General features: G+C 40.6%; 1 protein-coding gene across 2 annotated transcripts; it reads left to right on the forward strand.

Annotated features, from left to right (window-relative positions):
* The first annotated feature begins 2,370 nt into the window (after positions 1-2,370).
* On the forward strand, positions 2,371-26,712 carry NR4A1 (nuclear receptor subfamily 4 group A member 1). 2 transcript variants are annotated; one of them, XM_053455548.1, is made up of 7 exons: positions 2,371-2,664; positions 20,116-20,930; positions 22,960-23,089; positions 23,406-23,557; positions 24,258-24,460; positions 24,975-25,153; positions 25,826-26,712. In XM_053455548.1, the coding sequence occupies exons 2-7, from the start codon at positions 20,118-20,120 to the stop codon at positions 26,080-26,082; spliced, it is 1,734 nt and encodes a 577-aa protein (XP_053311523.1). In that variant the 5' UTR covers positions 2,371-2,664; positions 20,116-20,117; the 3' UTR covers positions 26,083-26,712. The 2 variants fall into 2 exon arrangements, with proteins under 2 accessions (XP_053311523.1, XP_053311524.1); XM_053455549.1 differs by lacking the exon at positions 2,371-2,664 and adding an exon at positions 16,918-17,051.

Raw genomic sequence — 26,712 nt, forward strand, 5'->3', positions numbered from 1 at the left:
CATGCAGACGTCAGTGGAAGGTTTCTCATCCAAAGCACTGAGGGCTGAGCATCCTGTCTGCTGCAGATAGAGACCCATTGAGCAGGCAGCATAGTGACACTAGAATGTTAGCTGACTGCTGCTGTCAGTGAAACTGATAATAGGTAGGCAGGAGGTGGTCTCAACCACACCACTAGGCTCTTGTTAGTCTCCCACTAGCCTAGCTGTATTACTTATAATTAAGCCGTTTACCTATAAAGGAGCCCAATATGATAATACATAGTTTAATTATCGACTCAGATCATTGCCCATGTGCTAGATGTTTATGCTTTATGGCAGATCCTCCAATGTATCTGTCAAACTAGGGGAAATTCAACACCAACTTCTATACCTGTGAATTTCCCTGTGTTATGTTCCTGTATTCCATTGAAGTCAACTCTGAGCAACTGAGGAAACATTAAAATATAAAAATGTTTGTTGTAATGATTGGACAGGACCTGGAACCAGTTTCAGGGGCGCACACACAGTAGACCTTATCCATACATTGCTGCTATCCATACAGCAGCGATTCTGGGGTTCCATACCACTGTCCTCCATAGTGGCAGCTTTCTGTCTACATCCTCCTTCAGTCATCCCTGCCTCATATACTGATGTGATGATGTGATATATATATATCACATATATGTGCATGTTACTGTGAAGCAAGTATGCCTAGGCCAGAATATACCAATGGCTATAGTGGTTTGTGCCAGCAAAGGCACAGACTTCTCTACTAGATTGCAAGAGATGAGAACCCTCCTGTGTTTAGAAGAAGGTCCTTTGTAATGTTTGGGACACAGAAAGGAAGGAGCTGAGTTGATCAGGTTTAGGGTGGCACAAAACCTAAATCCATACCTTATTCAAGTTTCTCTTACTTCATGTACCAGGCCTGAACTGGCCATCTAACAATTTGGGCAACAGAGCCACACACTCACCTGATATGCAGCACAATGTAGCATGCAGCCACACATATCCAGCCATCTCCTGCTCTTAGAGTGCCAGGGCCACCCTGTCACCACAGTCCAGCCCTGCCATCATGTGCAGTGCTGGGCAAGCCAGCTTGGGCCTGTTAGAACATGAGGGTAGATGACACTTTGGCTGTGTATCTGGTTTGGCGAGTTGGGCCCATGCTCCGTTAAGGCCTGCTAGCCCACCTCTAGTGTCTTTGGGGGTTATATTTTTGGTGCTATTATAAGTATTATATTATTGCTTGCTCAATCCTCATGCACACTAAGGCCATCAGACATACTGATGAGCATACCTGGGAACTTTGGGTTTCAGTGTTGCAGCACACCTCACTCCTGTCCACTTCCCATCCAAAAACGTCCAGCTTTCAGTGGGATTGCCTATTGACATCAGCGGGACCACCCACCAAAGTCAGTGGGACTGCTGACCCGCATTCTGAAAAGGGAGGGCTCTGGGGTATGCGTAGGAGTGCACAAGAATCATCATCTCAACTTCGGGGAAATACAGGCTGTCCTTGGAACCAGGATAAGGGCCTGGCATGACTCTACTAATCAATATGCTGTGATTTTGACATGGACAAATGTGAGCTTCAAGACTCATTGTGTTCAGAAGAAAGCTAAAATTATCTGGCCCATTAACACAGCAAATCAGACATCTTTGGGATACAACATAAAGTCACCAAAATAGAATTACAAAGGTTTCCTTCATTAAGAACACAAGAAGGATCCAGACATGGCTTCAATGCTGTATAAAATGTTTGTAAATCTAGACACCCTTGTGTGGAATTAGAGAAGTAAAGGCTTCTGGTAGTGGTCCAGAATGTTCAATTGCCCCCTTACCCAGCCTCCCATGATTCTGTTGTGAAAGCTTGAAGACATGTTAGTTCTGATGCCTGAACTGTGAGACAGGAGTCACAATGGCTTTATGAACTTTATGATACTGTAGTGGGACAGACTGTTATTACACACGTATGATCTGGTGCATGTTATGTTTCCCCTACACGCGTGAAACATAAAAGACTTCATCATGACTTCACTAGTGCAATCACATGAGAGTATGCAGTCTCGCATACACCTTACGGGCTGACGTCTTGGCTTTTATATTTAGGAAGGAAAAAAAACCTTAAATACTTGAAGTGTCTCTAATTAGATCTTCTTGTGCCGTTCAAACCTATAAATATAACGTAGGCTCTGTGTCTGCCCCCGATATTATCTACGGAATAACTGCTGGAGCTTGTGACACAAAAGGCATGAGAGTTATTTTAGGCTTTTCTTTTCTGCTGCTAATTTTAGCTCGTTGATGCAGATACAGGGATTCCACTGACGTCAATGGGGCTCTGTGCTGACGTCACCAGCCCTCCTTCCCCCGGTCAGGAAAAGAAAGAAAGAAAGCTGGCAGTGAGAATGAGAGCAGAGCTGCGTACAGGGCAGAGGCGCACTAGCATCAGGTTTCCTAGCCTGTTCCCCGACCTGGGCCATGGGCTGCCGCCTGCAAGAGCACACAGGCTTCCCGAGATGAAGAGCGATAGGCGGAGGGCACAGGGAGGGGGAGAGGGCTGTAAGTGACCCAGGGATCCCTGCTTCTCTCCCCCCCACCATTACACATACACAGCAGGTGGATGTGTCTGTAACCTGATCACAGCACTCAGGACTGGATAGAGACACACACAGAGTCCCCAGTGTAAGTACAGAGGCTGCTGCTGCTGCTGCTGCTGCATGTGATTAGGCACAAGGGGGGGATACTTTTGGGGAATGATGGTGCCAATAAATCAGTGACCTTATTTTTTACCAAATACATGTTTTTTTTTTATTGATGCATCATGTGCTAAATAGAGTATACTTGGCAATCAAAGCACACTAGCCAGCAGTAAGTACTATTAAAGGGATGAATACAAATCAGACCTGCAGAACTGGGTAATAAGGTGATGCTTTTGCTTTATTTGTGGTTAGATCTTGCTTCTGTTCTTAGTGGTGTGTTACAGATCAGATTGTTGCTGTGTTTTGCATTGCTCTGTGGCATTGTCTGTGGGCTCCCAGACCTGGTGTTTTTCTATTAGTTCAGTACTTAACTAGTGTTCAAGTTATTCAATTAAATCGAATGCAAATATAGTTGAGCTTATCCAAAAGAAAAAAAAACCCAGATGTATGGATATCTTAGAATACATAGTTACATAGTTACATAGGCTGAAAAAAGACATGCGTCCATCAAGTTCAGCCTTTCCTATATCTGTTAATTTATTGCTGTTTATTAAAAGTTTATACAGAATATTAGACATGATTTTTAGTACTGAAAATCAATACAAATTTCTTTAAATAAACCCAAGTAATGTAGCAGCCCTACTCAGAGGCATTGAGAGTTTTTGGATTTTGTTTTGAGTCCTAGGAAAATTATCAGACATTCCTTACTTAAAATTAAGGTTTGCAGAATAATTAGAAGAATAGATGAAAAAAGCCACTTTTCTTACCTGTTGTACCGGAGCTGGCTGTGTCCAAAAGGCTTTCTCAGCTCCTGTAAGTCAGGTTTGCTTTTAATCATTTTTTTATGACTCAAAAAAAAATGCACTGCCGCTTTAAGCTACACATTGTAGTTTGGTTTTATAGCAGCAGTAAATAATCAATGTTTCTGAAAGATAAGTGTGATTTTGTTATTAAAAGTATGAGTATTTTCGTATTGTTTAAAGCCGCATGTAGAACACAATATGTTTATTTTCATTAATAATATTATTATTGTTTAGTTAATATAACCGGTCTGTAGAGATACACCATATATGGAAGGGTTTTCCATCACCTTTACCCACCATAACTTTTGTTAGAGATACACCATATAACATTCATCTTAGAATAGAAGCCTTAACTTTGGGAAATCCTTGCTGTGAACAATTGTCCCATTAGCTGTAACCCCTCCCAATCATATTTGCTCTTTGATGGTTGTGTTCCTAGCGCCATTAACGGTGCTAATGACTGTCCTAAGAAACTTCAGGGACACCGAATAAAAATATGGGAAACTGCAATATCGCCAGGTGTGTGTGTTATACCGCGTGCAAAGTCAACAGGTATGCAATGGAACTTCACATCTCTTTAAAAACAGAGAAAACACAAATAGTCTTTATTGCTGGCCTAAACATAACTTCAAAAGAAGTAGTTCGAAGCTGGCCAGCAAAGAACTCCCAGCGGCTTAAAAGCTGCAACCCTTTGAAGAATGTTCCTGATATGCGTCCTGTTAGTTCGGCTGATAATCCGCTTGTAAATATATACGAACCAGGAACCACTTTTCATTTATGATAATACAGCCCCTTGATAAGTACTAGAGCATGTGAGGTTTATTTGGGGAATCTTTATCTCGAAGCTGCAAGTACTCTCTAATGTTGAGGGAATCAATAGTCTGGCTTTTTTTCCAGTATTACAATCTGCCTGGTTTAAAGGGGCAGTCTAATGTCCCATACAGCTTCACCAATAAATAATTTTTTTATAACTTTGTAGGTACTTTAATATGCATTCCTGGGATCTCTCTGGACTTGACTTGGAGTCTCCTGGTCACTTTCTTCTTTCTCCGGGCAGAAGAAACAGACAGGGCTAACCTCAGACAACTACTAACGGTTGTCTGAGGAAACTTGCTATTGTTGTCCCTTCATAATGAATAGTGAAGCGAAGTCTCTTTTTTGGGAATAACCCAAAGACTTATGCATTGAGTTGCATACGATGGCCGGAACATCTCTATCCATGATGCTAACTCCCAGCAGTTAAGTCTTAAAGGGTTGTGAGTCTGTCTCAGCAGTTTGAGATATTGTTTCTCTGAAATAGTCGGAGATATGAGAATTAACCTTACCATTATCTAGCAATGAGAAGTATCATAGAGATGTATTTTGCGTCACAGAAGCTCGCAGTGCATCTTTATGGTTTTCTCTGTGGTGTTTACATCACTGGTGCAGGCCACTCACGTTACTTCATAACAAACAATGCCTTTATGGATCGTGCTTTGTTGTGCACAGGCATGCTGGAACAGGAAAGGACCTTCTCCAAGCCAATGCCAAAAGTTGGAAGTATACATATGTCATAAAAGGGGGCTAGCCCAAACCCTGAAAAATAGCCCCAACCGTTATCCCTCCTCCACCAAACTTTACAGTAGACACTATGCATTCTGGTAGGTAGGGTTCTCCTGGCATCTGCCAAATTCAGATTTGTTAATCAGACTGTCATGTGGTTCATCACTCCAGGGCATGTTTCCAGTGGTCCAGTGTCCACTCGCAGTGTGCTTTACACCACTCCATCTGACACTTGGTATTGTGCACAGTAATCTTTGTGTGTAGCTTGTATACAGCTGCTTTCCTATGGAAACCTGTTTTATGAAGCTCCCAACGTGCAGTGCTTGTGCCGATATTGCTTCTAGAGGCTGTTTGAAACTTCTGTAGTGTTTTTTTTCTTCCTTTTTTTCCCCCTGTTTTATACACGGTGCTCTTTAGCACTCAGCAGCCACACTCTGTGACTGTGCATGGTCTACCACTTCCTGGCTGAGCTGGTGTTACACCTAAACACTTCCACTTCACAGTAATAGCACTTATAGTAGACTGGCCAGATCTAGCGGAACAGAAATGTCACAAATTGACGTGTAGCAAAAGTAGCCTCTCATGAAAGTGCCATGTTTAAAGTCACTAAGCATTTGTACGCCACATTCTACTGCCAGTGTTTGTCTATGGAGATGGCTGCCTATGTGCTTGATTTTATACACCTATTAGCAGTAGATGTGGCTGAAATGCCTAAAATGTATAATTAGGAGGGGTTTCCACATACTTTTGGTTATATAGTGACATGCTTCAAGCATTGACTCACATTCATATACATTGACAAACTCCCACTGATCAGCATAAACATACATACACAGACTAACATCCTCTGGTACAGATCTTGTGGCCCTTCAACACTAACCCTACAGAGGTACCATGCAGCCCCCCCCCCTTATTTTTCATGCTCCTAGGGCTGGCCCCAAATCAGCAGCTCTACAATACTTTTACTGGATGAAAATGACCACATTTGGTCACTCTATGTGGTCTATTTAGTAAAGTGAGCTTTTGGAGGAGAGTTGTGGCTTTTACTCCATTCACTATTCATCATGAAGGGAAAAACACCAACAGGTTTCTCCAGCCACAATGGCTGAGCTGGCACTGGATAATGCATAGAGACTTTGATGAAATCTAACTGATTTAACTATTCATTATTATGGGCCAGCCAAGCTCTTCTTGCAGCAGAAGTGCCTTTATTATGTGTAGGGGCTGAAACACAACTCTCTTGCAAACACTTATGTCAACTCTCACTTCAGTGAATAGTCCCCTGTGTGTTACTGGTTGGGTGCTCACATCTTTTAGCAGAGTCTGTCCAACTAATACGGTAACGTTTTAAACCTGAGATTCTAAAACAGTGTGGTAAGTGACCTTGTGTAGCTTAGATATGTGTCATCTTTCTTTAGAAGCCTTAGGCGTCTCAAATATGTATATTACCATAAAGGGGGCGAGGGCAGGATACTTCAGGCGTCTACATTTTATGGACCTGTATTGAGCCTGGCAGTATCATGATAGAATCACCTATTTTTCGAACTGCCATCTTGGGTTGCGATCCTTTGTGTGGATCGCAAGAGAATAAATAATAATGAGGTGAGGAGTGCATTTATCAGAGCCATCTATCAATAAGTGTGAAGGGTATACAACTCGGTCTTTTATCTTAACCAGGGCTTTTAAACTATGCTTGTGGGAAATGTTTAGGTTTGTCCTAATTAGCATGTATTCAACCGTTGTATATTGCGTTGCGGCGTACTGCACTTTGAAACCCTAAAGGGTCAAAAACATCTTTCTTGTTTCCCCACTGGTACCTAGTAATGGGAATACATCACATCTTTATCACCTGTCTTTTCCTATTTGATTTTTAAAGGCTAACAGGCCATATTATCCTCCCAAGAGTGTTAAATAATGCATTGGCACTTTCACGAACATCACTGCTCGTAACAATTCAGGCAGAGCAAATCTTTAGAACAACTCACAAAAACTCCCAAGGTGCAACCCCTTAACCATCGTATTGCTGTAACAGACCTGAAAGTAGGTTGGAGAGAAGGTTTGTGTTGAGAGATGTTAATTATGTGCTAAGTAGTCAGGATTGATGGCACTATGACTTTAGCAACTTGGCACTAAGTCTGTTCTTAGTGTTGGCTTTTTATAGAAGCTGCAGCTATATTAGACCCATGTTGTGGTGTTTCTTCAGCATTCTATATGTGTAGGAGTAATTCTTGCTCTTAAGAACGTGGGAAGATTCAGTTTCCGGTACTGCATCACAGTGTTTGGGACAGAAATATCTACCACGTGAACTCTTACTCCTTGTAAACGTACTAATCGTTTTTGACGTTACGCATACAGGGATGTTAACCTTGTGAGTGCTATTAAAACACGCTTCCTAAATCAAATCCGACAGTGTAGGCGTAGAGTTTATGTTTCAGTGTCTTGATCCTATAATCCCTTGCATCTCCCTCTTCCTTTTATTGCAGATTTTAGATTTCGGAAGAAATGTTCCTAATCTTTTTCCATCATGATGATATTCTTTGAAAAATTTCCAACTGTTCATAAATAGTTGTGACACAACAGGAGTTGTGTTTTATTCTTATTTATGTGTTATTGTGATTGTGTTAAAACTCCTTTTTAAGTTGATGGTTTTGTTATGTATCGATGACATAGTAGGTAGATGTTCATGGAAAAAGTGAGCTGGAAAATGTACGTAAAGTTTTCTGTACATGTCCTTACTTCCTGGTTCCCTCAATGGGTACAGACCACTGTATCGTCGTTCTTCACATGTCCTTCTTCGCCAAGAAGCACCATACCCAAATCAACTACTGCAGTGGAGAATCATTTGTATTTGGTGCCATATTATGATGTCAGCAAATAAATACACTCCACCTCCATTTATATGAAAGTAGGGTGACCACGTTTTATTTCTGGCATTCAGGGACACGCTATTAAGCAAATGAGATTACACATGTATATATCGCCTTCATACTGATTCACATATACACACGGTCACATACACATGAAATGTATTTTATATAAATTTGGAAAGCCTTGGGAACCATGCTGATTTCAGGTTTACAGAAATGAGCAGATTTAGAGAAGTAACCCCTCTATTACCAGACATGAGCAGATTTACAGATTCAGAGAATTAACCCCTCTATTACCAGACATGAGCAGATTCAGAGAATTAACTCCTCTATTACCAGACATTACACATGCACACACAGTCACACAAACCTGGTGCTGGCTGCAGCTTACATTGAGCTTAATGTGAAGGAAGAACTCAGCCTATCAGGAGAGGCTTCTGAATTATCAGCCAATCAGGAGAAAGAGGGTTGTTCAGAACTCATCTTCTTAATTTTCTAGGTATAATTGTTTCCATTCTATGGATGCTTAAGTAACAGAGCCATGGTAAGCAGTAGACTTGGGCGCTGGCCAACTCTTCGTGTTCGTCTTCGTGGTTGAAAAAATCTTTGTATTCCACGAATATTCGCCCGTTCCTGTGTTTGGTTCGGGCGAATATTCATGTACATTTTTCTTCATTTTTTTCCAATTTTTTGTAGAAGGGGTTAATACAGGGTTAACGCGGTACGCACTACGCAGCAGCTTTGGCGTCGGGATTCTAAATGCAGGTGCACTTCATTGGTTGATGGCAGACAAGCCCCCTGCTGGCGACCAATAGAGTCGCTCGTACAGACTTTTAAAATCCTGGTGCCACAACTTGGCTGGGGGAGACCACTGGTCTCCACGCTCCAAGAGTTAAAGGTCCGTACGAGCGACTCTATTGGTCGTTCGTACGCAGCTTTAACTCTTGGAGCGGGAGATCATGGTCTCCCCAGGCCAAGTTGTGGCACCAGGATTTTAAAAGTCAACCAATTGGTTGATGCCAGAGGAGGCCCCTACAGGCGACCAGTAGAGTCGCTTGCACGACCCTTTAACTCCTGACAGGGAACTTGGCCTGTCTCCCTGGTCCCTCCCCCATCTAGCCTACCTTATCTACGCAGCATCGCAGGGGTTAACGGGAGCGGAAATCCGTAGGTTCACCGTAAGGAGTTAAAGGGCCATAAGAACAACTTTATTGGTAGCCGACAGGGGCCTACTCTAGCATCAACCGATTGCAGGCGACCAATAGAGTCGTTCGCACGGCCCCTTAACTCTTGACGGCGAACCTATGGATTTCCGCTCCCGTTAACCCCTGCGATGCTGCGTAGATAAGGTAGGCTAGATGGGGAAGGGACCAGGGAGATTAGTAAACGAAGACCAACACGAAGATTCTTTGTGTTGTATGTCTTCGTGTTCGTATACGCTTTGCTGCTGCCGTGTTCGTATGCTCGGTATTCGGGCTGCACAACGAATATGCACCCTTTGTGCTCGTTTTACAGAAAAGAACCCAGAATATTTAAAACAATAAATAATGCAGTTATTTAGATGAGAGATGCATGTTTTAAAAAAATTAAACTTACCAGGGTTGGTTGTTCAGGGGATATAATGTACCCACACGTCACAAAGAAATTTTACTGTGTTTGTTTTAATTTACTGTTTGAATTTCTTTTTCTCTTTTTAATTCAGTGCTACTTCCTCTATACATTAGAAATTATTTCCCTGGTTAAGTGAACAAGCTCCCACTCCTCATTTTATGAGTTAAGCCAACATTCCTAATTATGCATCTGCGAAAGATTATTTAGAAACGATACACTAATCTGAAACCTTGATTTTATAGCAACAGGTATTGCTTTAAACAGTGGCGGGTATAGAATGATAGGTGAAAACTACCAGAAAAACTGCCAGTATAGCATGTGATCTGAACTCGACTATGTGTGGGGCTGGGGTAAAGTCACGTAAGCTTCAGGCTCTCGGAAATGTCTCTTCTCTAGATGGAAGAAGAGACAATCTGAACAAGCGAACCTTAAGGTTCTGGAAACTGTAACTTTGTCACCATAAAATGTATCAACTGTGACTGAAGACTTGATTTATTCTTGGGCAAATATTTATCTTTGTCATATTATGGCTGGAGTGAAAAACAAAACGACAAAATTAAAATGAAACACATTCTCGTGTGGTATCCCCGGTGCAAGCAGGCAATGTTTTAACACTTGTCATTCGTTGACCACATTAAGGTCACGTTTTTTTTCCCATTGTCTACCAGCACAACAGACTAGGAACAGGGCCTATTAGGAACAGGATCATACCATTCCTATTTTGGCCTGCCATGATGCCTACTTAACTCAACCTGATTGGGCATGCATTGATTTTTGCCATTTCATGTTAATATTGAAACCTAATGATTCATTATGTTTTGTTTCATTACAGCCAAATATTTGTTAAAATTTAGTTCATGTTGGCAAGATGACTTGTTAGAACTAACAATTTAGTAGCACAAGCTTGTAGACTGTAGGGTTTAATCACTAAACCATGGGTGAGCGGGAGAATAGCTTTGACTGCAGTTAGAGGAAATTGTTCATCCCATTCCAGCTTGCCTACAATTCATTTTTGGAACAAGCCTTTGTGGGATTGCCTACTTTGAAATGGTGGGCAATCAAAAAATACATATAATACTGCATCTTAGCAAGACAAGGACAGTATTATGTAATTTGTCATTTTACATTATATTAGCTTATTTGTTTGACTACTGAAAATATTGTATAAAAAAAAAAATAATAATAATAAAAAACCCCAAACCTTTCCTATGTTTAAAATGCAAATGCTAGTACCATCTGTGTACCGCTCTTCTTAACCTATTGTTGTTTGATTAATGCAAGTAATTTAAAATCTTCTTTAGGCAGTGGCTGGGATCCCAGAAAGTTGCTGGCAATGCAGCTCATAATAATAACCACCAGCACATTCCGAAAAGCAGCAGCTCTGGGACATGTTCCAAGAATCCAACGCAAACATGCCATGAAGTTGTATTAATTACGCATGTGTGTAGACCTGCTTAACTGAACCCAGAACTAATTCCAAAAATAGACTTTTAACAATAGGAAAAGTGCATAACCTGTTGCTGTTTGCATTTTTCATTGCATTAGTAACTTTCCATCTTACCAGATGTTGATTATTATGTATCACTGGCTCTAACTTGTAGAGGTGAGATATTTCTTACTGGCAGATTCCGATGAGATTCAGATTTTCTGAAAATGTGTGTGTAATGTATATGGACGCCTCACCTAATGGAGTTCAGGCACCCATGGCTTTAAACGTGGCACTTTCATAGGATGCCACCTTTGCCGCTTTGTGAAATTGCCCTGTTAGATCTGCTATCACTGTGATGTGGAAGTGTCTAGGTGTAACAACACCTCAGCCACGAACGGGTAGACCACACAAACTCAAAGCTGTGCCATCGAGTGCTGAAGCAGCCGGTGTGTAAAAATCGCCTGTCCTTGGTAGCATCTCTCAATACAGAGTTTCAAATTGCCTCTGGAAACAACATCAGCAAAAAACACTGTGCGTTAGGAGCTTCATGAAATTGTTTTCCATGGTCGTATACAAGCTATAGATCACTGTATGCAATGCCACGTATCGTCTGTATTGGTATAAAGCAAATAGCCACTGGACTCTGGAGAGGTGGAAATGTGTTCCCTGGAGTGATGAATCAAACTTTGCTAACTGGAAGTCTGATGAACGAATCTGGGTTTGAAGAATGCCGTTAGATGCTACGTGCTGGAATGCTTAATGCCTACTGTAAAGTTTGGTGGAGGAAACTAATAGTCAGAGGCTGTTTTTCAGGGTTTGGGCTAGGCCTTAGTTCCAGTGCAGGGTAATGGTAATGCTAAAGCTCACAAAAACATTTTCGACAATTGTTCGCTTCCAAATTTGTGGCAACAGTTTGGGGAAGGTCCTTTCCTGTTTAAGCATGATTGTGCCCCTGTCCATAAAGCAAGGTCCACAAAGGCATCGTTTGACGAGTTTGGTGTGGAGGAACTTGAGTGGCCTGCACAGAACTCTGATCGTAACCCCTTTGTGATGAACTGGAATGCAAATTGTAATCCAGGCCTTCTCATCCAACATCTGTGTCCAACCTCACAAATGTCTCTTCAGCTGAATGGGTACAAATTCCCACAGTCTCCAAAATCTTGTGAAAAGCATTCCCAGAAGAGTAGAGGCTGTTATGATGGTCATAGTCATAGTGTATGTGTATATATGCTTACCTGGGAACTTCTGGGACGCGGCCAGGACTGCACGCTGACGTCGGCGGGCAGATCCCTTTAAATTCCCTTGCAAATGCCTGGGGGTTTCTTCAGAATGCGTTTGTCCCTTTCCCCATGGCCCAGATATTTTCCCTGCAGGAGACATGTTTGGCTGAAGTCCTCTCCTGGCACATGATATACTTAGTGCCAGTAAGCTCCAGCACTGGCTCTGCAAGCATCCCCTGTGTGCATGCGCGGAAAGCTTTCCAATTAATTTCACCAGTTATTTTCCAGCAGGTCAGCCACTGTTGCAAAGAGCCAGTGGTCATACATGCACACAAAAGCAGTGATAAGTGATTCTTTGTTGCAAAATGGTTAACTATACTTGGAATTTTGTTTCTAATGCATATAAAAGTGTTCGAGTCAGCAGAGTAAGTGGGACAGCACCCTTAATCTTCATCACCTTCAGGGACACTTTGCTTTTATGCAGCTGAAGAGAAACATATTTCACGTTGATTATGGGTGAAAAATAGTTAATTGACTATTTCAAAGATGAATATCATTTTTTTAAATTATATATATGTATATATAAACAAAACGCTGTCTGTTATGTACTGTATATCTACTAAGATGCCCTTGTGGTAGTACTTCGTGTCCAAATGGATTTGGTCTCGTTGTTTGACCTATGATGGTTTCGTATCTTTCCCTAGCCAACCTTGCTTTCTAATATTTTTTTCAGGTGATTTGTAAATTGTAGACGTCTTTAACCATGTAGTGTGAATATTCCTCCTGTCTGCAAACTGGTGAGGGGAAGTGACACAACATTGTGGTTCAATGTTAGAGAAGGCTTTTAAGGCGGACTGTTGAATCCAGGGGTATTGTCCTGGTCATATAATATACATACGCAGCCACAGACTGGCCATTTGGCGGCTGGATATGGCCGGCCGCATAATATAAAAGCATGGCGTGTGGCTGCGTGAATCCAGCTGTCGGCCACACTTACGTCCTGTATTTACATGTAATTTGAGTGATTTTTTTTTTTTTTTTTTTTTACATTTATTCTCTAATTTTTGGTAAAAATAATCAACACTTTTTGTTAAAAAGCATCACCCCAAACAGTGCAACACAAACTCCATAGTAGCAATGTATTTATCAGAAAAAAACATTTACAAAATTGTCATTTTCAATTTGTGGTAATACTTTCCCTTTAAACGTTGCTGACATTTGTAATGATGCGGTTAGGACTCTTATGAAGTCACCATTTCCTATCCATGTAGCCGGGATATTATCTCTATCGATGACTACGGTTAATGCTTGACAGCGCAGCCATATGTAATATGGAGACTAATTGCTAACTAAATGTATTATGGATTTTTCTTCACACACTCAAGATATCTAATGACCCGTGAATCAGTGGAACATGCGGCCTATGAGGTAATGGCACACATACGTAAAAATATAGACACCTTCCCAAATATTTCAAAGAATTATTGCTGATAAAAGGCACAGCGACAATATTTGTCCTCTTTATTTACTATAGCTAAACGTAATAAAAGTCACGTCTGTGCGCGTTCGAGTTACGATTGCTATCAAAGAAAAAAACTTCTCAAATATATGCAGAATAAATAGACAAACTGTTCTGTGGATCAGACATTTTCAATTAATTGTCAATTTTGTTTACCTAGTAAAATGCATGTTTACCTAAGCTTGCAGTCTGTATCAAATGTATCCTCATAAGCATACGTAGGAACTTCTAGGCTCCGGCTACACGGAGCCCACCTTTTGCAGGATGCGGCCAGGACTACCTGCCGTCGGTGGGTGGTCTCGCCAATGTTGCCGGACACCCCCCATTTAAGGAGTAATTTGGCAGGGAGTGGAGTGTCTTAGGACCCCACTCCCGTGACCCGTAGGATTCTGATGTCGACCCAGAGAACCACCATTCCTCCTAGAGCAGGGGCGTCCAACCTGCGGCCCTCTAGCTGCTGCAGGACTACATCTCCCATCCTCCTCAGCCAGCCCCTTAGCTGAAAGAGCATGTAGTCCTGCAGCAGCTGGAGAGCCGCAGGTTGGACGCCCCTGTCCTAGACTCTCCGGGCGCAACATGGAGAGTTCCCAGGTATGGTCATAATGTCTCAAGGTACCAGAGAGACATTTTTGTAGACTTATGACCGTACGTGGTGTTCTCTGAAGGCTTCATCAAAGAATAAATGAATGCTCGGGTTTTGATGTTTTTCATTATATGGATTTCCCGCTGTTTTACGTCTGGCAGGGGTTTCTTATTTTTATATTCACGAGTGCCTTTTCTGGTGGCGGATTTTAATCATTAGTCGCTTCTGATTTCATATGTTCTGGTTGGAGTTTATGTTCTTTAGAATTTGCTAAGTATAATAATTTGAAATGCATATTTATCACGGCTTTAAAGACTATGTTAAAGCTTTTGTACATCGCCTACCATGCCTCACTGAGGTGTGAATATTATATGTAGCTTTTTTTAGCTCGGGAGATTGGAACGAGGCCTAACTGGTTTTGTTCCTGACTGAGTCAGCCTTGAACTTGATTTCAGCTTGACAGATCTATTCTGCTTTAGAATTACTATCAACAAAGCATTGAACTGATTAGACTCCACTACTGCAATGTAGGTGTAGCAATCCCTATCACTTATTTATTTTGTTAAAGGATATATATTAATGCAATAAATCTGTATTATTCTTGGAGAAATAGAATGTTCTCCACACATTTGTGCATGCGCCAGCGTATCCTAGTCCTAATTAGGTTGTACAGTTTATATCTGCATTCCACTAGAATTTTATATTTAAAAAATCAAAAAACAAATCAGCAGTTTGCTAGATCCCAAGCTTGGATCTGCTTCCATTTGCTGAATAATTTCTCAGTTTTTTGAGGTCACATGTTCTTGTTTTTTTAAACGAAAAGCACATTTTGTCCATTAAAATAATATGAAATGAACCAGAAATCCAGTGCAGACATTATTAATGTTGTAAAAGACTATCATAGTTGGAAACGGCTGCTTTTTTTTTTTTTGAAAGGGTGTTCAGAGGCCCTTTATCACTCCCATCACTCCTGTGTTCCAAAGGCATGTTGTGTTCCCTAATCTACCATATTTGCTCAATTATAAGATGACCCTGATTATAAGACGACCTTCCCCATCTGAATATTAATTTAGGAAAAAAGAAAAAGCCTGATTATAAGACGACCCTATAGGAAAAAAGTTTTACTAGTAAATATTAATTCATGTAAACAAATTTTTCATATTTAATAAAAGCTATGATTGAGAAAAATGTTTTGGGTTTTTTTCCCCAGAGAATTTGCTCTGAAAAAAAAACCTTGAGCAAAGACGCTAAGATTAAAATGATAACTGATCATTTGAATACCCTCTAGCAATTAAATGAGCGCAGTTAGAAATTGCATTGTTTTCCATGAAAACAACTGTGTCCCCAAACCTTTGAACGGCTGTGTATGTTCCGCGACCAAGCAAGTTGGGCAATTGGACAGGTGGGGCTACAGATCATCAATAAGGTATCTTTATGCCTCTTGTTCCTTAAACTACTAAGTAGTGTTTTTAATGAACATTAAGGAATAGCAAGGCTATATTCCATTTATTACGGGGTTTCCACCCACTGCGTTGGTTGCGGATTACAACTCTTTAGTTGTAATCCACAACATCTGGTTTTTCTAGCGCCAGCGGATCCTGAACCACTAGAATAGAGTTTCCTAAAGCTTGGCCCATTTTTTTCTGGTGTAAAGATTCAGACCTTAGTCGTAGATGAAGTAAAGTTAAAAAATAAAAATGGTGAAATCATTATAAAAATTTATTAATATAAGCTTTATTTAAATTGTAAAACAAAAGGATCACATGAAGTAACATGGTAATTTTGGTTGGAAAAAACACATGTCAAACATGAAGAAGGCAAAAGAAAACCACATTATAGGGATTTCCAATATCATTCTCATATGTATACTTCATGTCCAACGTAGTGATTTATTGTAGATTACACGTCATCCTGTTGTGCAGCCCTGTGGAATATGGTGGCACTATATAGAACAATAAATGTGATTTAATGTAGAGTACATGCCACTAGCTTGTACAGTGCTGTGGAATATGATAGAGCTATATTACATACTTATAGACAATAATAAATTAGCAGAAATTATGCACTCTTCTTTAACCATAGTATATATAGCCTATAGCATATATATAGCCTATAGCATATATATATATATAGCGTATCTTCCAGACCAGAGGCTACATGTACAAATATATCTCTATGGCGTTGCATGTGATGTAAAATTAGAAAGTGAAGGTGAGTTTGGTTGCATCACTAACACGTGCTGGACCTGCTCAACTTTCCCTGTGTGATCTTCACAAACATTCTGCCTATGGAATCCCTCCAGAAGTAAATATGCAGAGAATCCCCGGGAAACCTCCTGCCCCCGTGCTATATCCGACGACCGATGACGTTCATTCGGGGTCTCCCCCTCCCTAAGCAGCTATTTCAGAGTCGGGTCCCTCTCGCCGCCGGTGCTATTAATAGTGCAGGGGCTATTAATAGATCAAACAATGTGAGCCTGCGTCATAGGAAACGACGTGCGTCACTAGAGCTGCATTCCAGGGGCCTGCAACTCGTAGTCTACCGGAAAAGCCACGCCCCCTGTGCCCTTCTACGGGGAGTGAAGCCGAGTTACCATGTGCGTCACACCCCCCTGCGCAGGGAACGCCCCCTTCGTGCGTCACAGGCTTTAATAGATTTTACATGCAGGTCTGGAGCACAGTGCAAGCGCTGAAGGGTCTGAGGAGGCAGACAGTGCAGTGACTGGGGCATTATCACACTGCTACACGCTGGCCCCTGCGGACAGCCCACCTCGGGGACATACAACTGACTTCTCTGGTATGTCACGGCAGTTTGAAGCGCACACACATGTATGCTTTTCTTCAAGAGCATCATGCAAGCCACAACCATCATTCTGTGATTTATTCTGTTAATTGCCTGCTGCAGAATTGCTTTGGTTGGAATATAATTGTATTTTATTCTGTAATTTGTTGCATTGTGTGTTTTGTTTTTTCTTCTTCTTCTTCTTTTTGTTTATTAATAGCAGTTTATTAATAAGCGTTTTGTACGTGGCTGTGCTCCTTGACGGTATATGTGATGTATTCTTGATTTGCACGTTGGCGTGTGAGTTGCACCCCTAGACTTTTTATTTTACCCCCAACCTTTGCACAGTTGCTATCGCTCATCTGGATGCTGCGCAAGTTACAGGCTTGGGGGGCAGCCTTTGGCTGCAACAGGTGCAGCTTTTATGTGGCTGCGTCCTGCACAAATTCATAGTACCTGCATCTTATATGTGTGTATATTCATTTATCGAGCGCTAATAGATTTACAGTATAGCAAAGGGGATGTACAGTAAGTGCTGTCACATAATCCGTAACCTTTTGATCGGGGTACAGTAGGTATGAATACATTAGGGAAGGTGCTCCCTCACCCGTTGAGCTTACAGTCTAAGTTTAAAGACTACTTGACGATCTGCAGAGCACACTGACAGGAATGCACGTTCTAACGTGTGATGACTGCCGCCCGTTATTGCAGAAGTGAATATGATACTTTACAAGCCTTTTGTGTCTTGTGTACACCTGCAGATTCTCCCGGCGTGTTGGGCTCGCTTACCTCTGCAGCTGCGCACTTGCTTCATCTTATAATTACATTTTCTTAAGTGTTGGCTGATTTTGTTACATTTTATTTATATAAAAATGCCTTAATAATATATATTTTGTTTGACTTTTTGCTTTATATTTACAAACAATGCCTATTAATTGGGAAAACTTTTTTTTTCATAACTTTTTTTTTTTAAATGTATAACTGCCATCCCTCGATTTCTTGTATCTTTATACTTCTGTATACTGTATATATCGCGTATCCATTTTTCCACCAACGATGGCTTGCATACAATAGTCTCTTCACATATAGGGTGATTCACACAAAGGCAGCTCGGTGATTATGATCCAATTTATTAAGTAAATGGCAGAAGTGTGTTTTTTTTGTAGGACACCCTGGCCTATCAGGAACAAATCTTCTCGAGCGCTTTTGTGTTCCTGTGTAAAGTGCTTTCTTGGCTCTGTGCTGTCTCCTATCTCGTATGAGTGGTTGCATTTCCTCTAGGGAAGCGTCTAACCCATAAGCCTTGTAAAACAGTCGTATTGTGTAAGATTTAAATAGTCTTTTTCATCTTCTACAATCCCAAACTGCACATTTTCCTCTAGTGAACCCCGCTACAGAGTTGTGTTCATTCATCCGTATTCTGCCAATTTTTGGAATGTCCTCATTATCTGCTGTATCCCATTGTACAGCGCTACGGAATATGATGGCGCTATATAAAAAAAATTAAATAATAATATTCCTACCAAACCTGTGATCCTGTTGCATTGTAGCACGGGTTCACATAATAGCGTATATATTTTATTAGCAAACTATAATGTTGTAAAAATGATGTTGTGTGTGTGTGTGACTGACGTGGTGCCTGAAGGGCTGATTTGGAAGACTTCTTATTTAAAACGGCATATTTGGCTTGCAGCATTGAATTATATATGGATTTTATAACAAGCAGCTGCTGCAGAACAGCTTGGCGCACTTGGCTGCTTCATGAATCAGACAGATTGGTAACTTATTTCTTAAAGGAGATCTGCAACAGATGCCCCGTTTTTACTAAAATAGCTCTTTTCATCTTAATATACGATAGAAATATCTAGAAATTCCATGCCTGCTTCTGTGAACAATGGATGCGGTTTTTTTACTTTTTCTAGATTTAGCAGGATTTGTAGTTTTATTGGCTCTTTGTGTAGAGCAACTATGATTTTCTTCTATATATGTATTTTTTTTTAAATCTGTTTGTCTGAATCTTTGCACTTTAATCCAAGAGATAGATTAACCCTCCGTAGAGTGACTCCTTGGAGCAATATGCATCGTCCCCTGGTGATTAATGTACATTGTTGGTCGTTTTTGTTTTTAATTATTTTTTTTAATTTATTTATTGTAGTATGCAGCAGGACATTTTTCCTTTCCACACTCTATATATTCATGGTGATTTCTTCTAGCTTTCTTTTTTTGGAAATTCATCAGCAATCTATAAGGTTGTTCTTCAAACTGTTGGATCTTCCCTTTTTATTACCTCCAGAAAAAGGACGACAAAACCCGAGGATTCTAGCTGTCATTAGCTCTTAATTTATTGCAGTCCCCCCTTCTCTGATTCATTTGTCCTTTTCCAAAGATGTCTGCTTGGTTATTGTTGTTTTAAAATGGCTGCTATTTCTTGCCTGTTGAGTTGAGGCCCGAGGAATGAACTATTTAATGCTGTAAAGCACACGAGGGCTGGTAAAGAATATTGTTGTATGTGCTTTAATGCTGTTATGACTTGTTTGACGGGATTACCGTCTTTTCTGCAGGCTGCGAGCGATAACTAAGACACCTTGGCCCAAACTCAATGACGTGTAGCGTTGACAACTAAATTTATGTCACTCTGTGACCAAGAAAGTACTGGCCAGTGCTTTGGCATGTTAAAGTAGCCTTGTAGGACTGTGATTTGGCTACAGGATGTCGCTGCAGAAATAGATTGGGTTCCTCCCAAGACAATCTGTATCCCGCACAGGAATCCGTGCTCACTGCCTGACCGTTTATCTTGTTGTGTTTATGTTCCGACCTGGGTTTTCATAGTGATGGTTATGAAAGGTACTATCCTGCCTAATGGCAATTTGTATTGATATCTAATTAACAATCTGTGCAATTTTTTTTGATATATGACAAGTTACGGCATGCAAAAAAATCTGTTTATATTCAGACTTAACGCTTGTATCAGTTGGGGATATTATGTAAATGAATTTGATTTTTTTTTTTCTTTTTTTTCTTCCTATTTTTACGTTTGACCACTGAGTTTGACCCCTTGTTTATTCCCTTTTCTTCATAGAAATGCCCTGTATTCAAGCCCAGCATGGAAGTCTGTCTCAGTGTGCAGGTCCCTGCGATAGCTATTTGCAAGACATCTTAAACTCCGAGTTTGGCAAATTCACCATGGACCTTGTTAACAGCGAAATTACAGCTTCCACCTCCTTGCCCAGTTTCAGCACCTTCATGGACGGTTACACCGGAGAATTTGACGCCTTTCTGTACCAGATCCCTTCCACGAACCCACAGTCCTCCGTAAAGGTGGAAGAGTTTCAGGTATTTGGTTGCTACCCTGGTTCGTTCGCAAACCAGCTAGACGAAACCATGTCATCAAGTGGATCGGATTATTATGGCAGTCCTTGCTCCATTCCTTCTCCATCAACCCCAGGATTCCAGAATCCTCCGATGCCTACATGGGAGAGTTCTTATGGAGCTTATTCCCCTACACAGAGTTATGATGGCATGAGGCCCTGGACTGAGCAGCAGAAAAACAGTATTCCTCAGCCTTCATTTTTTTCATTCGGTACACCAGCTCACAGCCCAAACATGGCTCAGAATCCCTTAAAAATGGCACCAACCCCACACAGACTCGAGCAACAGGTTGTGGATTCTGATGTGTTTGCTTTGGCACAGAACTCTGCTTCTGGCTTTTCTACTGTGTCTCTTAATCAGGGCCCTGTTGTTTTGGACAGTTCTATTTTACTTGACAGTCCTTTGTCCCCTTCAAAAGCACGTAGTCCCAACTCTAACGAAGGACGATGTGCTGTCTGTGGCGATAACGCATCTTGCCAGCATTATGGGGTACGAACCTGTGAAGGATGCAAAGGTTTTTTTAAGGTAAGCAAAGTATAAATATGTTGCAGTGATTAACCATCTTAGATTAGCCCCAGATTGCCTCACCTGTCAGTCTCCCTGGGTGCTGCTTTGCTTGCAGACTTGGCAGACTGTCCTGGCATAGGAGTTTGAATCCATGCCACCCAGTCTTTTCGTTCAGCTGATACGCGTTCCTAGGGATGAAGAAAGGGGGCTTGTCCCAAACCGTCCCATGGTGTTAAAAAGAAGCAGCTGTCCACCCCGTGTACAGTTTCTTGGCCCGATCCTACGGCAGTTGATCATCTCTGCTCCCTTTTCCGACCGTCAACTGGAAGGATTGAGCTGGGGCAAACTGGGGATAAGAGGAGGAACCCAACACCAATTAGACAGGGATAGGGCACCAGAAGTTTCCATTAGACAGCAGGTGCTGGAACGGTGTGAAATAAACTGCAATCTTAACCCTTGTTGCCGAGGGTATAGCACTGATATTCCCTTCGATGCTTTATAATTGGTTTACAGATCTGTGTTTGGCCAAAGACAGTTTACTAAAATAGCTCTCAATGCATAATACAGCTTCAATATACGCATTAAATCAATAAAGTAACATATAAAAAAAACATTTATTTAGCATTTTTCTTATCATTATTCACTCACTTGGAAATAGTAAAGGCTTTGACAAATTTCTCCTGCTTTGTTTTTGTACAGGTGACTAGCACGTTTTAGGACACTGGGTTTTCAGCTCAACACCCCTATTTTATTTTATCCCTGGGGGGTATCCCTGTAGAGTAACATGCACCGTAAATTACTTTTGTAAGCTCACTTCACATCATTGGTTCTGATCTTGCCGTAGCTGTATTCCCTTAAAGTAGGGTTTAATACAATGTGGAATTGTATTTTTTGCTTTTTGCACTTTATCTTTCACCCTAAATTTATAATACAACTTTTGGTGACTACAAAATAAAGCATGGCAAATAAAAAACAAAAAAAAAACAACCAAAATATTAGCCCAAAAAACCAAAGGCTATGTTGTGTGTTGGTGAACAGCTGTAAACAAAATAGGCTACTGAGGTCTAATCACATAATTACATTTTTTCTTTATTTGATACAATATTAAAGTGATCAAATTGAATAAGCAAAAGTAGAGAAAACCATGTATTTACAGTGTCAAAAAAAGATCTGCTCAATCCCAATAGAGCAACATAAAAACCCTAACACTGGCGTATGTGCCGGCCTAATGCCTTTCATGCATAGTCTTGTAAAATCCATAGTAACAGAGTTGGACAAATTGTCTTATGTGAGGTATAAGAGTGTAAAAAGGGATGGTTTGTCTTCTGCTAAGCTCAGGTCATGGTGTAGTTGACAGTACATGCCTCTCTCACAAATTAACTTTAAATTGGAAACCTGGCTATATGCTAAACCTGATTTCAAAACTGCCATTAATATTGGCACCTAGAAGCCTTAATATGCAATATGCATGGTGTTCACCAGTCCACAAGTGCTGCCTTAGTCGTAATGCTTGTGAGCTTAACTCATCGCATGCGTTGTGCGCTCCCTTGCTATGAAGTGGCTACACTACACTTGTGATTCAATTAGCCTTAAGTGTCAATTGGAAGATTCCTCTGCCAAATGTTATATTTCATGAATAAAACACCAGGGGATGTATATTCACTCCCTTAACGCCCTTAGATTCCAACACAACGTTATTCCTGCTCCAAAAACTGGGTGTTGGCTTCATCCTTTAGATTCACTGTAATCTCTCTCTAGAATGAGCTAGCTGTCTAAAACTTTTATTTCATACCATCCGCTCCACCAGTAATTTGTTGTTCTCGGTCTCGTTCCATTTGTGTTATAGGCAAATCAGGTGTTTTAGAGGAGATCCTCTGCTAATTAAGATAGGTGAATCATTCTCTTTTGCTAGGAGCCAAATGTCAACTTGATATTAGGAACAGTCCGACACCAGAGAAATGTTACAAAAATAAATAGGAACAGAAGAGGCTTTGTCTCAGCCTGGCATCTTGCTTCCCCTGACAATTGTTCCATTTTCTCCCCACAGAGGACTGTACAGAAAAATGCCAAGTACATCTGCTTGGCTAACAAGGACTGTCCGGTGGACAAAAGACGCAGGAATCGCTGCCAGTTCTGCCGCTTTCAGAAATGCTTAGCGGTGGGAATGGTAAAAGAAGGTATGTATGAATATTACTATTTGTTTACAGCTTGTTAAAAAAAAAAAAACTCCCTTTTTTTCTGTTTAAAAATATATTTTCTATTAAGTCACCAACAAAATCTCTGAAATTAGTGGAGCACAAACATTCCAGTCTAGAATATCAGTCTTATTTGTTAAATATTTCCTTGATGGCTTAAATTAATTTAATTAAATGTATTTATTTGAGCCTGTGCAAATTCATAGTTCTGCTTGTAGTAGTAAAAGTTGATAACTTACGACACCTGTCCCTATATTGTATCCCTGTGAACTCATTGGGCTTTTGTGCCATCTTCCAGTTGTACGAACAGACAGTTTGAAGGGCAGGAGGGGCCGACTGCCATCAAAACCAAAGCAAGTCCCAGACGCTTTTCCGGTCAGCCTGATCAATTCTCTGGTGCGGGCACACATTGACTCGGTTCCCAGCTCAAGCAAACTGGACTATTCCAAGGTAATTTGGTGCTTATGACTTCCAGATAAGATTTTATTTATTTCTGACGTCCATTGTTTTATTTGAGAAAGAAACCAACTTGCCATATTGAAAAATAAATTCACTGGTAACATTTAAATCGTATATCATTTCTGAATATATATTTAGCAATTGTTTTCCAATATATATGTAAAAAAATAGTTTCTGTTTAAAAAGCTCCCCAGCTGCCCATCATCACCAGAACACAAGACGAGTCTAGCAAAGAATATTGGGAATTGATGTTCAAAAACCTCCATAATGCCATATTTGGCTGTTTCTGCCTAATGTGTGAGGCCTTTGTATGCTTTGAGAATAAGTCTTTGTATGGAAGTTTTTTTCTTTTTTAAACAACTCTTTTTTTTTTGTTGGAAAAAAAAAAGTGCATTTAGAAGAGGATAACCTATCGGATTTATAGATCTATAACTATATTTTCATTTAATGTTTTCTCTATGACCACATTTGGCTTGTGTGCACAACCACACTGTATGCTCTATCAGCTTTATAGTTCAGTTTGTAGCTATTACATACCTTTACACAGAACAGAACTTAATATCCAGTTACTAAGCCTAATGTCCACTTTTAAATATTTATCAGAGCATGTTGAGTATATGTTATTTGCTCTGTCATTAAGGATAATCTAGTTTTTGCCCATAGTAAAATGTGTGGTCTTTCTACATGTTAGTTTCAGGAGAATGTCCCTGTCCAGTTGGAGAAGGAGAACGCTTTGGACGTGCAACAGTTTTATGACCTACTTTCTGGTTCCTTGGAAGTTATACGCAAGTGGGCAGAGAAAATCCAGGGCTTTGCAGATCTCCCCAAAGAAGACCAGGATCTCCTGCTAGAGTCTTCCTTTTTGGAGCTCTTCATCCTGCGACTGGCTTACAGGTAAAACCAGCTGTCTTGCCCGACCAGGGTGGCAGTCTGTACTGCTGTACTGCTAATCCTGTTCTGAACACTGAGCAGGACGTGCGGTAATAAGTTAGCAGGAAGGCTCAAAACCTGCCTGCCAGGGAAATAAGAGTCTCATGCCAGAGAACATGCCAGCAGAAAAAGAATCCCATAAACAGAATAACAACTGAATTTTGGCACTGAAGCTGATCTGATAACATAATGTATTTTGTTTATTATTTATGAAACTTGCATTTAACCCCTTAATGACAGCCGGTACATGTACGGTCTCAAAATGCATTGTTTTCAATGGGTTTAGGGACCGCCCATTGTCCTTAAGGGGTTAATAGACAGGACATAGAGTAATATTAATCAGAATACTGATTGTACAATGGAAAATTTAGTAGCAGTAAAATTCTGTAAAAAAAAAAAAAAAAAAATGTTTCTTTATGCCTCTCTCATTATCTCTGCATTGTTACATGCTCATTTTGAGTCTCCTTCTTATTAACAGATCGAAGCCCGATGAAGGAAAGCTGATCTTCTGCAATGGAGTGGTTCTGCACCGCACACAGTGTCTCAGGGGTTTTGGAGAATGGATAGACTCAATCATTGAGTTCTCATACACTCTGCAGCGCATGAACATTGACGTCCCATCTTTCTCCTGCCTCTCCGCCCTAGTCATAATTACAGGTAAATGCAGGCTGACGGGTACAAAACATTGTAGCAAATGATACCAGTTCAAATACATTGACTAATAATTTCACTGCCCCTGGATATGTGGTATTTCATAAGCAGTGTTGTGTGCAGGGTGTTGGTTGGGCTGTGAATGAATACAGCTACAATTTAATTGTCATAGCAGAATATGAAAATCCTAGTTAAGTTAATGGAAGTCCACCCTGTGGGTATGCTGGCCTGGTATAACAACATTTAACAAGTTCCTCCACCCTTTTCAGTTTATTAGTTTGACAGATATTTTGAGAGATAAGTTAATTTCTCACTCAGCTAGAATTGAAAGTACTATTTCTAGAGTTGTGTAGAGCACATGTATAAAAATGACAGACCAATTTTAAGAACCGTTGTCACAAGTTGCCACATTGTCCACATTTCAAATGTATTGACTATACCGAAACTTACTCTTCATAGAACCCAGGCAATTGTGTGACTCTTCTTCATGCCACCATAGGACGCGTGGTCATGTGCACAGCTTCATTTTGTGTGGATGGGACCTATAATACTCTTAGGGGGTTGTGTTAATCAGTAAGACACCAGAGTCCAACACAGTATATTTTAGTGTTTTATTGTTTTAGTTCCTAAGGAACAGACACAAAAATTTAACAATTCTTTGTTTTTCTCACTCATTAGATAGACATGGGTTGAAAGAGTCCAAGAAAGTTGAAGAACTTCAGAACCGGATTATTAATTGCCTTAAAGAGCATGTGCCAACCAGTGTTAACGAGTTGAACAGGTCTAACTGTCTGTCCAAACTGCTTGGAAAGCTTCCGGAGCTTAGAACCCTTTGCACACAGGGTCTTCAACGTATCTTCTACCTGAAGCTCGAGGACCTTGTGCCACCCCCTCCTATTGTAGAGAAGATCTTCATGGACACGTTGCCTTTCTGAATGAACACCCTGCATTTTGATTGTAGGTCCACAAGAAAAGGAGGCTTAATGATACACCGAGGAGGGAAGTGTGTCACCTGATAAGACTTCTTTGAATCTTTTATATTAGGTGCCTAATTCAGCAGATCCACATCACAGTGTGATCTACTGGATAGTATTTGTAGACTTTCTATTTTTAATACTGCAGAGAATCCAGATGTGCCTTTGGCTGAGATAGACGATTATCCATTATGTCTCCCTCTTTCATCTCTGTATTGAGTACGTACAGAGTTCATCTGGCTCCCTCACAGCTTCTACAGAAAAGGGCCTGTTTTTCACATCACTGACTATAAACCTAACGTGATGGGAGTCTCTCCCAGGCGCACACTCCACCAGGCCATTTGGATGGACCCCGTTTCATTTCACAGCCAGTTTTTAAAGACTTGTACATACCTTGAAGAGAAAAATGTACATAGAACTAAAAATGCAGTGGTGACTATGGATCTCACAGCCTCCTGGGCTGTGTGTATATATGTGTAATTTTTGAGAAGAATACATTTATATTTGTGTATCTTACCGGATTTACAGTATGTGTTTTCTGATTAATATATATTTAATATATTGAATAAAAAAGATGCTGTAATAGTACAA

The sequence above is a fragment of the Spea bombifrons genome, chromosome 2 (genome assembly GCF_027358695.1).
Source record: "Spea bombifrons isolate aSpeBom1 chromosome 2, aSpeBom1.2.pri, whole genome shotgun sequence".
Taxonomy (NCBI): Eukaryota; Metazoa; Chordata; class Amphibia; order Anura; family Pelobatidae; genus Spea; species Spea bombifrons.